Genomic DNA, 11,718 nt, shown 5'->3' with positions numbered 1-11,718 from the left:
CAGCCCAACGTGCATAGCATAATCAAGCCACGCCCATCATCTATCTATTTTAGAACATGGCCACTACCCCGAAGATATTTTTCAAGATGAATCAATCAGGATATCACATTATATTCAAAGTGTGTTAGAGTTACCTCTCATCAAGGAGGTGGAAAAGGGGACCTCCTTGCTCTCATGGATAGAGAATTTATTGATCAATGGAATCTGTTCATGGTGTTTTATGGCATGGCGGTGGGTGGCCATCTCCATCTAGTCTGTTCCATGTGAAACTTCAGTCTACACCCAGCCACAGGCGGGGAAGGATCTGGTACGGCTAAACTGAATTTTAACCGGCTTTGACTTGAACTTTCAATGACTGGACTGACCGACTAGCCTGGGGCTCCACTTTGCAGACCGGTATAAGGAACATCTTGACCTTGAGAGTCAAGCGGGTTGTCACAGCTTTCCATCATTCAGCCAAACGGACTAAAATCTAACGTTACATCATCATGGCAAGCATATTTGAACTGGGATTTCTGATCATGAACTGTGAGTTACTCTGTTTTGGTTTATTGTTTCGGTTATGCTTTCCACTGTTTCCAGCACTGAGAACATGAATCAAGCTTGTTTTCCAGTAGAGAGAGTTAAACTGTTTTGTTTAGTTTAACCTTCTTGGTTTAACGTACCTGGCACCCATGTTATTTTCTGGAATGGCGACACTGTTTTCAGTAGTTTACAGTTTTAATAATCAAACTGTGTGTAAGTTTGACGGCATGGTCGAGCCTGTTACTGTCTGTAAAATATTGCACAGATTTTGTTATTTTCTGAAGATCTTGTTGTGTTTTCCAGTGATAGAAATCATTGACTGTTGGGTACTGTTTCGGTAGAAAGAATCAAACTGTTTTGTATAGTTTGACGGCAGTAACCTTGTCATTTTCTGAAGACCTGGTTCTTTGTTATAGCTATGGAAAGCATTAAACTGTTGGTTACTTTTATGACATTGAGTCTTTGTGTCTTACTCCTCTCTAATCCCCTTGGCAATTAGCACAGTGTGTGATCCGACCAGTGGTGCAGAAAAAGTGTTGGATTATCCAAAAAGTGTGGTACTATCCAAAAAGTGTGGTATTATCTTATGCAAATTTTACATAATCCCACACTTTTTGGATAGTACAACACTTTTTCTGCACTATGTGGTTATAATCACAGTAATTGAAGGGCTCCCATTGGCTGAGGGGTAGTGGCCATGTTCTAACACTCAGATAGTTCATGGCTAGAAAAGGAATGTAGTACCTCTTCTGTGGTAGTAGTCAAATCGTGACGGTGGGTTACTATCAGACAATACTGCTCCGGGTGTGTCCTTGTTTGATCTACTTAGGATACAGCGACCTCCTTCGAATCCTTTGTCATAATCAAACGACCGACACGATCCAGACGGAACAGTAGAGGTTCCCACTAAACACCGTCTGGCGCACTCCTCCACGCTAATGTATGCGATACGCTCGTCGTTGTGGCCGTTAAGCGCTTTTTCGTCGTAAAAGTCAAACCAGGACAGCGACGTGTTTGCCTCTGAAATACAGATTGAGATGCATAGTCTTTTAGTACGAATCAGATTGATACCATATCATTGAAAATATAGCAACATGTAGACCTTGATATCATGCCCTTCCACAATTGTAACCTGCCCTTCTACATAAGGTAAGCCTTGTTCATAAAACTAAACTATATGTAAAACATGTTGGATGTGAGATAGTCTGTCAAACAAACTTAGATAAGAAGACAAATATAAACACCACCTCGCAAAACTGCAAAAAAAAGGATGACAAATGACTTGATCACAGATGTTACGTCGATGATGGATCTACGTTTTATTTCGCGTTTGATTCTGAATTCACACATGTATACTTCGTCAAGTACAAAATTTGATATAAAATCTTAATGCATCAGGTACCTAAATTTATACATACAGTATAAGAGTAGCTTCTGTCACATGTCATGCATTCTTCTATTCGGTTTCAAATATGCAACACACATATCAATTATATATATCGTATGAACCTACCCGCAAAACTGCCAAACAGACAAACTAAAATCCAGAAAAGCAAATTCACAGCCATCTTTTAAAAATTTTACTTCCTCCTGATCACATTGTATATTGAACAGTATTCATACGCGTGGTAAAGTAGCACTCTGCCACAGAGGACATCAGAAAGGCTTAAATTTATGTTTTAGGGATTGACAGTGCAATTTATAGCTCTAATATTCTTGCCCCCCCCCCCCCCCCGTAGATCTGCTTTAGAATAGATATGATACGCAGTTCAATTGTAGTAAAATATCCCTACGCTTTGCTTTGCTTTATCACCACTAATCGTTCTGGAGAGATCACTACGTCTGCCCTGAGGCGCAGTCAAATAACAAAGACGAAGACGGGACAATCTGTTGCCAGACAGCTATATTCACTGTCAAACGTCTTTTGAGCCTACCAACAACCTAGTTTACATTAGTACTTCATGTCTAACATGAATGAACGAATGAATGATGAATGAACGAATATGCTTCAAAACAACGATTATGGCCGCCATATTAACCCTTTGGCAAGAGGCTGACCTTAAGCTTACAGACGTGTGCGGCACAGTAAACAATGGGACTGGTTGGACAAGCAACAACACAGGTTTGTTTTGGTGTGATAGGTGATGTCTGTGGGGAGGGGAGTATTGGCATAAAGAAACATCTCCTCGGACTTTGATGGTGTTTTTGTATGTAGAGAAACGCTTTTGCTTTAAGTTTGTTCTCCTTCGGGAAGTGCCTAGGAGGTTATCAATGAAGTTAAAAAAACCTCCTTGTTGTGTACTTATCCTATAAATCTTATATCTGTATCTTAAACCATCATTCTGGGGCTGCAATATTACTGAGGTCTTGTCTCCGTACATTGCCAAGTACGAGAAATCAGTAAGTTCTACACAGACCACACAGTCCAAGTGGAGGCCTGCCACAATATATATGTCAAATCGTCGCATGATCATCGTACGACCAATATGACGGCGTTCCTGTGATATTCATGCATGTGTTGTATTCAGTTGCCCTAGTACTGAAAAGGCTGTATCGAAATCTTGTCAGTGGTTAACTGTAACACAGTATGCTTGGAAACCTGACTACATCAAATTCGTACGATGTCGTGGTAACAAAATGTAGATCGACCATTCTTCAACTGTGAACGTTCATAGCCTGCTGCAGCTGTATCATGCCTTCTAGCGAAAGTATGTTGAACTTCAAAAACGTGTGTCTAAACTTCTATATACACTATTTTATATATGGAATCCGTTTAGGTACTTGTAACAGTTGGAAAAATAACTACGAATATCAATCATTGATATATTGTCACAGTGCATAATTCAATGAAAGTCGTCCCTGCTAATTGTTTTTTATGGATGTAAAGAAACTTGGCAATGGAGATATTGGCAATATTTCTATTATAAGTGTGTCCATGATGGTGATACATACAGGTAATAAGATACGCCTAAAAGCAGTTACTCAAGCAACTGGAAATGATTTTGAAAGGTCAGCTGACGTTTTAGACAGCATCCACTATCCGTGACACTGAGGAAGGCTGGTTGAAGAGCAGTTTTTATCCCCTATTGTCATCATCTTCTTTGCACAATCATCAAAATTCCAAAATCATGCATGTCCATTTGCTCGAGTAACTGCTTTTTAACGTATCATAATTGTGCAATGCTGTCAAGTGTTATTCCTAGATCTTTCCTCATAAAAGTCAGAAACGTTTGAGGAAGCCGACTTGACTTAATCCCGTGAGTGAGGTACTATACGCAGCCCGTAATGACGAGACTACAGTGAAATAAGGTAGCTTCCAGATCGTCTTTGACTTTGCAAATCACCTCCTAAACACGTCGGTTCCATCAACTGTTTTCTTCATGAATCTACTCGATAATGCTGGAGCAATGGCGGGAAATCAAACTAACCGGTTGTGAATGCTCGGAATGCCAGCCGTATCTCTGCGCAGACCCTACACAGTGTTGGCCGCTGGGGTCATGTATATCGGATTACACATTATAAGAAAAAACATTGCATAAAAGTACAATGCATGTGGGCGTGAATGGGTGCCATTGCGGTAAGGGAAGGAATGCAGAGTCCACAATCAAAACAGAGAAAGAAAACTTGGATATTGTACATTGATGTTGATGTGAATTGCTTATCCTATTAGACCAGCTCAATTGCTCACTAATGAGGACTTCATTAGTGAGCAATTGAGCTGGTCTCAATTATATGAAGCTTCTGAATTGATGAGAATACATGCTGCTACAGTTGCATTATAACCCGTAACCATACAATTGTCTTCGAGTCACACCGTGAAGTAACCTTCGTGCCGTTACGTAGTAACTATGAAATAAAAAAAGTACATGCATGGAACCATGGAACTGTTGTTTCTACTTGAGAAGATGCGATCGCTGACATAGCCCCAAAGCCTCATCAGTATCACATCCATCATTATGTCTAGTGGATTTCCAATTGGCCATGACAAGGTCTTATACAGGTTTGCTAAATAGTTGCTCGTGCCGCCCTGACAACGGGTAAGGTTCTACACAGATTCCATCGTCAAATCAGGACCCAATGTGTCAGATTGGGGTCAAGGTTGACCCTCTATGGCGATGATATGATACAGGAATGATGTATGTACTATAAAATCCACCCATCAAAATATAACAGCTGTCGTGTGCATAACTGGATTGGTTATCAGAGGCAATGGGGATCGAGTAGTAAGAAGTGTCATAGAGCAAGATGCTAATATTTATGTGGTTTATCGTGTATAATACAATATTTAGGAGGGATTTCAGTTAGACGCCATCTTCAAACTCGGGAGTGTGTTGATATTTGATATATGCAAGTAAAAGAATTGTTTCGCAAATAGCAATATCTATCAGACAAGAATGTACAGCAATCAGCACGTTATTGTTTAGGATTACCTCCAAATGCAAACCCATACGGATCAGCGTTCATTCTTATTAAGAGGTGCTTTGCAATGTTTATATAAGTGGTCATACGTTGAAACGTGGTCAAATGTTGAAATATGGTCGTTTAAGTAGAAGCTGATGATTTTTTGTGACCCTCACGAATAGGGCACCAGAAAATAACAGTTGATGACATCATACAGGAGTAGGCAGATGCACGCTATAGCTCAACTTGTAGCGAAATTGAGATGTCGTCAGCATAGGCGACGACGTTTTCGTCTAATTTACTTCGCATAAAATTATACCTAATCTGATCATCAATAGCAAAGATCATCATTGACGAAAATATTTTGCTAAAATAGTGTCCCTTTCTTTCTGTCATCGGTTGCAAATTTGCTAAATTCTCTAAGACATGGTCTTGCTCACAATATGTTAAACGCTGATGCAGTGGACAACTTTCCGACGGTTATAAGTCCCTTTACGCTAGACGGTGATCACGCTGCGCTCTCACAACGGCCTAAACCGAATGTGCGTAACATTCGACTTCATACTGGGTATATCATACAAAATGTAAAAGACAACAAAACACGCAACGCGTAAAAAGATTTCGTTTTTTTATGTCTATGCCAGTTGTTGGCGATGTGTCAAATTTTTGATCGCAGAGAGAGAGCTCGGCAAGAGCGCCGTCTTGGTGGAAAGAGGGTATACGCAATAGAACTTCTGTTGATCACCATATGTGAAACACTGAACAGATGCAGTGTCATTCTGAACATTCAGACGGCTATAGCCATACTGGAACGTTAATACAAGCCGATCCACATACTTCCTCCCGCTTTGGAAATGCATGTGGCTATGCGCCTCCTGGCCTCCGTTGGGTCGTTAAAGCACCAAATGTGCTGCCCACTTGGGCCAGGATAGTCGTCTATGTACTCGCGAGGTCACACCAAGCTGCTACATCTAGCAACTGTTGACCTCGCCTCCCCTCACACAGTCCTGAACGTGAAGGCACGGTCGCGCGGTGACGCGCCATTCCGCACATTCTACCGGCACTTTCATTTTCCCCCTCAGTTGGCGACATGTTGTCATCTACCCTATACAAAACAACAGCAACAGAGGAGATCTGGCGATCTAGGAGGCGCTCAAGTTGCACACTAGCTCGTTGGCATCGCAGGTAGATCGCATCTCTCGACTAAAACGAGCTGAATTTCAAATTGCACATCATTTTTAATAGGGGCTGAGTGTAAATCAGGAAACGCATGATCCGAAGCGATCGAAATGTCCTGGTTCTCAAATTGTGCATACCGACTGGACGCTTTCGGTATGTTATGATCACCTCTCGATGACCCGTAACTCCCATCTGGAAGGGACATCATCTAGCACATGATATGACTTTGTTGAGCAGCAGCTCACCCTCACTCTTACAGTAAGCACGGCTAATGAATTGTCAGGTGCTATATTTAACGTCTTCCCTATATTAGGGGGGTGGAATCGACAGTCCGGCTTGCGTGTGTTCGGGGAACAGTCTGTTTCAGGCGCTGTCAGCTGAGAACCTCGCGGCAACGGCACGGACAAACGATGAAACCGGTCGAAGGGAACAATGAGGAGGGCCAGGCTGGCGAGGGGAAAGAAAGGTAGGAAAAACATGTTGATGTTCTTGTAAAAATACTCTAACGATTTGAATAGAAGACGAGAGATAGTGTGAGATTGAAATCGTTTGCAGAATTTGGCACGAAAGGAGTCAGCATGATAGCCCGGTCGGATCACATAGCTGTCGCGCCTGTTTTTCTTTGCTATATGTATCCGAACAAAATGTCTGCTATGCAGGCGTTGCAACTTTGAGCGAGAGAGCTCGAGTTTCGCCAGTTGGTGAGGATGCCAGAGCGTTGTCAAGACAATTTAGCAAAGAATTCAAGAACCAAAACGCATGCTGCAATGAATAAGATCTGCAATGGCACCAGGTCAATTCCATTTCCTCTCAATATATCTATCACACACACACACACACACACACGCACACACACACACACACACACACGCGCGCGCGCGCACACACACACACACACGTATACACGTGTGTGTTTGTGTGTGTTTGTGTGTGTATGGGTGTGTGTGTGTGCATCAAAACACGAAAAATGCAAATTTTGATTTCTTCAAAATACCCCAATAATCATAACCCAAACGTATACTGTTAGTTGATAGTTTTCATAAACTAAGCGTATTTTCGTCATCCAGGAAAGCCTGGTTCCGCGAAAAGACGATTAGTATCAACAGGGTCGGGGTCGTCATCTTCGAAGCACCATTCGATGGTGAGTAAGACATAGACATCGAATTTCTTTTCTTGTTAACATGAGATATGTTTCCCGCTATCCTTCCCTGTTTTCCAACCGTATCTGAAGATAACAAGCTGAACAGAGAGACTCTTTGGTGGCTACTCCTATCGATAATAGATGATATAAGATAAGTTGATAGAATTAAGTCTTCCTATTGTTAATCTTAGCATCATTTCCCTTTATATATACCTCCTGCTTCAACAGACGCAGGGGGCCGTCCTGTGGTGTTTGCATTTGACACATATAAGGCACACATAGAGTAAGATAATCTCATTGAATTATTGGCAGAAGAACATTACCATTAATGACTACTGTGATATTTTACGACCACTTAACTTTGTGTCACAATGTGCCGCCAAACAAGGAGATGATGTGTCATGCAAATAATTACTTTCAGCCAAGAAGGAGGACGAGGTGGACAACACAGGCATGCGAGTATGGCCGGCCGCGCAGGTAAACCCTCTCTCTCTGCCCGAACCAACAACTAGTGCATGTTGGTTTGAGTAGTGGCGGTAAAGCACCTTATCCTTTTCAGACACATCACGTGACTGGGCGGCGGAGCAGACAACAATAGTGTAGACTAGAACCGTGCTAAGATAAGCTACATGTAAGATGGCGGTCCAACACAGCAACATGGGAGATAGTGCTAACATCCATTCCTTCTGCATTATTTTTTTCTCATTTCTAAACATTTACTTCAAGCTTTTTGTCATCATTTCATTGTCTCCCTTTCTGTTGTTTCTTTAGTCAGAAAGTCATTGTATTTCAAAAGGTATTCTCATTAAATATATATACGCTTTATATATAACGTTAACGTGGTAGGTTTGTAATTAGACCCCTTTAAACGAAACGGGACATCTTTCAACTGATTCGGCAACAGCAGGATAAATAACAGCTGGATCCACAAAACTGTGGGAGGGGGGCGTCGCTCACTTAGCTACTCTTCTGTGTTTATTTACATCCAACTGTTGACCTTACCTTTCCCAGGTGCTGGCTTTGTACGCCCTGAACCACCCGGAGGTGTTGCGGAAGTGTGAGGGGGTGCTGGAGCTGGGGGCAGGGGCCGGGGTGACCGGGCTCCTGGTGGCGAAGGCCTGCGGACGTCCCGCCGATGTGGTCCTGACGGACGGGGAGCACCACGTCCTGGAACTCACCCGCAGGAACATCGAAGCAAACTTCAAAGAGGACGGTTTGTTTGATACCACTTTCTGCTTCGTTTGGTGATCTGAATATGCAAGAAATGCATACATACTATTGACCAAACGTTATCTATCGTGTTTTTGTTTGTCCAGGAATTGCTAGTGTCTAAAAGTAAATGCAATATAAAAGCGTTTAAAATGCCACACTCCACACTATCCTGCGGAACAGCTGGGTACAGAATTTTCTAGATTTATATGTGTTAATTAAATAATGTATTTTAAAACATTTTAAGCACGAGTCTTGTTAATTGAATGACTATCTTTAGTTCTAGGCGTATGGCGTTCGATACCAGTACACCTTTAAATGTGCCTTAGCTGAGCTCGAGGAGAATGCAGTGATGTGTCAATGTCTATAATAGGAAGGAAACTAACAGTTGCTTTGTGTCCCGTTGAAGGCCGCCCGTCGTGCGAGTACCTCAGATGGGGTGAGAACGTGGCCGAGTTCAGGGACAAGGTCGGGACCTTTGACCTCATCATGGCGACGGACGTCCTGTACTGTCCTGAGGCGCTGGAACCCTTCTTCACAACAGCGAGGCAGCTGATGTCATCCAAGGTTGGCGACTACTGAAAAATTCAAATAAAAGCTTAGTCATTTTTGCCAGTTCCATTTCTTTATTTCTTCGGTGTGTGCTAACGATATCAAACCTATGATATTACAAGTCGTAACCAACGGTGAATAGTTTCATCATGTTTGTTAGTCACCGAATAAAATATTATTTTTGTACAACCGCTGTTTTATTTCCATCGACGTTTTGGTGACCGTCTTTCACCTTTCTCGGGGCAATTCTGACTGGTTCACATTGTACTGCAGCTATAGGAGTCGCTGCTTACAGATGCCGTACCAAACGCAAAACGTAAATAACTATATTCATGTAAACGTTTTATATTACACTCTTTTAAATTTACACTTCTGTTTCTTCTTCCAGCCCTCGGCCCAGCTGTTGGTTTCTCACACGAACAGAAGCTACGTGCCGCACTACAAGGTGCGGAAGGCGGGGTCCAAGTGTGGGTTCAAGTGCACGGACATCCCACTGCAGTCCATCCCGGGCTGTGCTGAGATGTCGCGAGCCACGGCGGCGGACCCCAGGCACCCTCTGCTGCAGAGGATGCAGGTCTTCAGATTCACCCTGAAGTCGTCCATCAGGGCTGATCCGTCCTCGTAAAGGCCTTGCCACACAGTTGATGAGCTTAAGGTGCACTCTCACTGCACTTGTGTCAAGCTTGCGTCACTGCGGGGGCTCACTGCTTCACTGTTTTGTTATTTTCTCAGATCTTTTTCTAATTTAGATATTGCGTAATACGTAAAAGTATGACTAAGAGGACGACAAATACACAGAAAAAGTAAGTTCTTTATCTCTGAAATTCGCTGAGTATCTTTTGAACCCCGCAGTGACGCAAGCTTCACGCAAGTGCAGTAAGAGTGCACCTTTCGGTCATATTTGCTAATCGCAAGATCAGGTCGGCAAATTTTAAAATCGCCAGAGGGCGTATGTTTTTACCTGAAAATCTGCTCCATCACATGCGACTGGGCCCGGGGGCATCGGACGATCTCACAAGATCGCGGTTTGATCGAGAGAACTTGGGGCGTATAACTGCCGAATTCATTTCGAGCATTCGAGCACAGAATCGTTGTCAGATTGATTTCCTTGCAGTTTGGCAGGGCGTAAAGGAAGGTTCGCTGGAAGTGACACCCAGCGGAAGCAGTATAATGTGCAGCCTGTGTCAATGGTTTTTGCGGACTATAAATACGGAGTTGTAGTCTGTACGGTTTCAATGTAGGGTCTTAGTAACATGACCTGCATTGTATCTTATACTACAAGTATATTGCTTTCTATTGAAAGAGCTGAAATAATAGTTTTGAAGTACTCCTTTATTGATTTAGTGGAAGGTTGAGTCGGAGTTATAACTGTCTTTGGCTTCTTTGATATCGTGAAGCAGATTTATAATCTGTGAGACAGATTCAAAATTTTGGGCTTGTAAATATTACATTTCATACCGGGATCATGTCAAGTGAAACATGTGAGTGGATCGCTTTTGTAAATACAAATGTTCACCTATTTCCAACTTCTGTCAACGGCTGTGTTATTTCAGATATTCTAGGACAAGTAAATAGACCCTCCAAGAAAGCATGTTGCCTGGGACCTAGGGTCTCGCCAACTGTGTTTTCAATTGCAGACGCTATATGTACAATACAAAAAGCTTGGAATGTGCTTTGATCATGAAATGAAATGTAAAAAAAAACAAATGCTATATACAGAGAGACCAAACAAACACACAAATCAACCAAGCAACCCTTAACCAAAAGCGTAGTGACACGTTCTATCCTGCAGTCCATTGGCAGCACCTTGGGTAATTGCTGTCGTATTAGTGGCGCCGAATGGCAGACCCTTGCGATTTAACCCCGCCTATTGTAAGCTCCTCACCATTCAGCCCCTGGCTGTGAAGAGAGAGTAGTCGGCCCACCCAATAACAATTCTAGGGAGACGACATCAACATCATCATCATTATCTAATCAATGGATGATGACATTGACTTGAAATGACAAGAACGGCAACATTGACTTGAACTATCGCTGGCTTGAATTTACACCCACCGTACATTCCCCCCGACATGCATCGTTAGATATAAGCTGGGCAAACCTTTCCCATGACCCCGGCGACCCGTCTGGATATGCTGCAGATTGATGACTGCCGTGTATATCAGGTTTTATTGACCTTGTCCCCATTACTTACTTACTGATCATGCACGCAAACGCGTACATGTGTAATGCAGAGCTTTAGGTAACGCCGCCTGGCGAGATATGAGTGAACTGTATGACATCGAGTGGCTACGTGCTTACCCAGTGCGTAAATATCTCTGTCATTGCAATCAATTACTCGGTTGGCACTAGGCCAAACTTGCATGTATCTGTAGAAACTGAAGAATCTTGGCTTTTTATTGATGGTATTTTGGAGGTGAGGAACTATAAACTAGTAAATAAAAACAGTACCCACTACAACTCTTTGGAGACAGGAAGTCAAGGAGGGACTTACTACTTACTTGGGTACAGACCTCCAATGGCTGGCAGGCACCTGTTGCATGCATAAGATGTAGGGAAAAGGCTGTCAAAAGTCACCTACCTAAGGTTTAGTTGGTGAAATCTCACATTGGCAGGCAAATCTGACTTCTAAAGAGTGCATATGGCGATTTTGAAACATTCGGTTCGGCGCAATGCGCCCCCACAAACAGAATAAGAAACTCTGGTGACCT

At 42.7% G+C, this 11,718-nt stretch overlaps 1 protein-coding gene across 2 annotated transcripts; it reads left to right on the top strand.

Moving 5' to 3' along the window:
• The first annotated feature begins 5,924 nt into the window (after window positions 1-5,924).
• LOC118431435 (calmodulin-lysine N-methyltransferase-like) lies at window positions 5,925-10,533 on the top strand. Of its 2 annotated transcripts, XM_035842668.1 has the most exons (6): window positions 5,925-6,571; window positions 7,173-7,246; window positions 7,668-7,723; window positions 8,258-8,459; window positions 8,865-9,022; window positions 9,396-10,533. In XM_035842668.1, exons 1-6 carry the CDS (start codon window positions 6,516-6,518, stop codon window positions 9,630-9,632), a joined length of 783 nt encoding a protein of 260 aa, XP_035698561.1. In that variant the 5' UTR covers window positions 5,925-6,515; the 3' UTR covers window positions 9,633-10,533. The 2 variants fall into 2 exon arrangements, with proteins under 2 accessions (XP_035698561.1, XP_035698563.1); XM_035842670.1 differs by lacking the exon at window positions 7,668-7,723 and having other exon boundaries at window positions 5,929-6,571.
• Window positions 10,534-11,718: the final 1,185 nt, after the last annotated feature.

Source organism: Branchiostoma floridae, chromosome 15 (assembly GCF_000003815.2).
Source record: "Branchiostoma floridae strain S238N-H82 chromosome 15, Bfl_VNyyK, whole genome shotgun sequence".
NCBI lineage: Eukaryota > Metazoa > Chordata > Leptocardii > Amphioxiformes > Branchiostomatidae > Branchiostoma > Branchiostoma floridae.
This window is presented reverse-complemented; position numbering and strand designations above follow the sequence as displayed.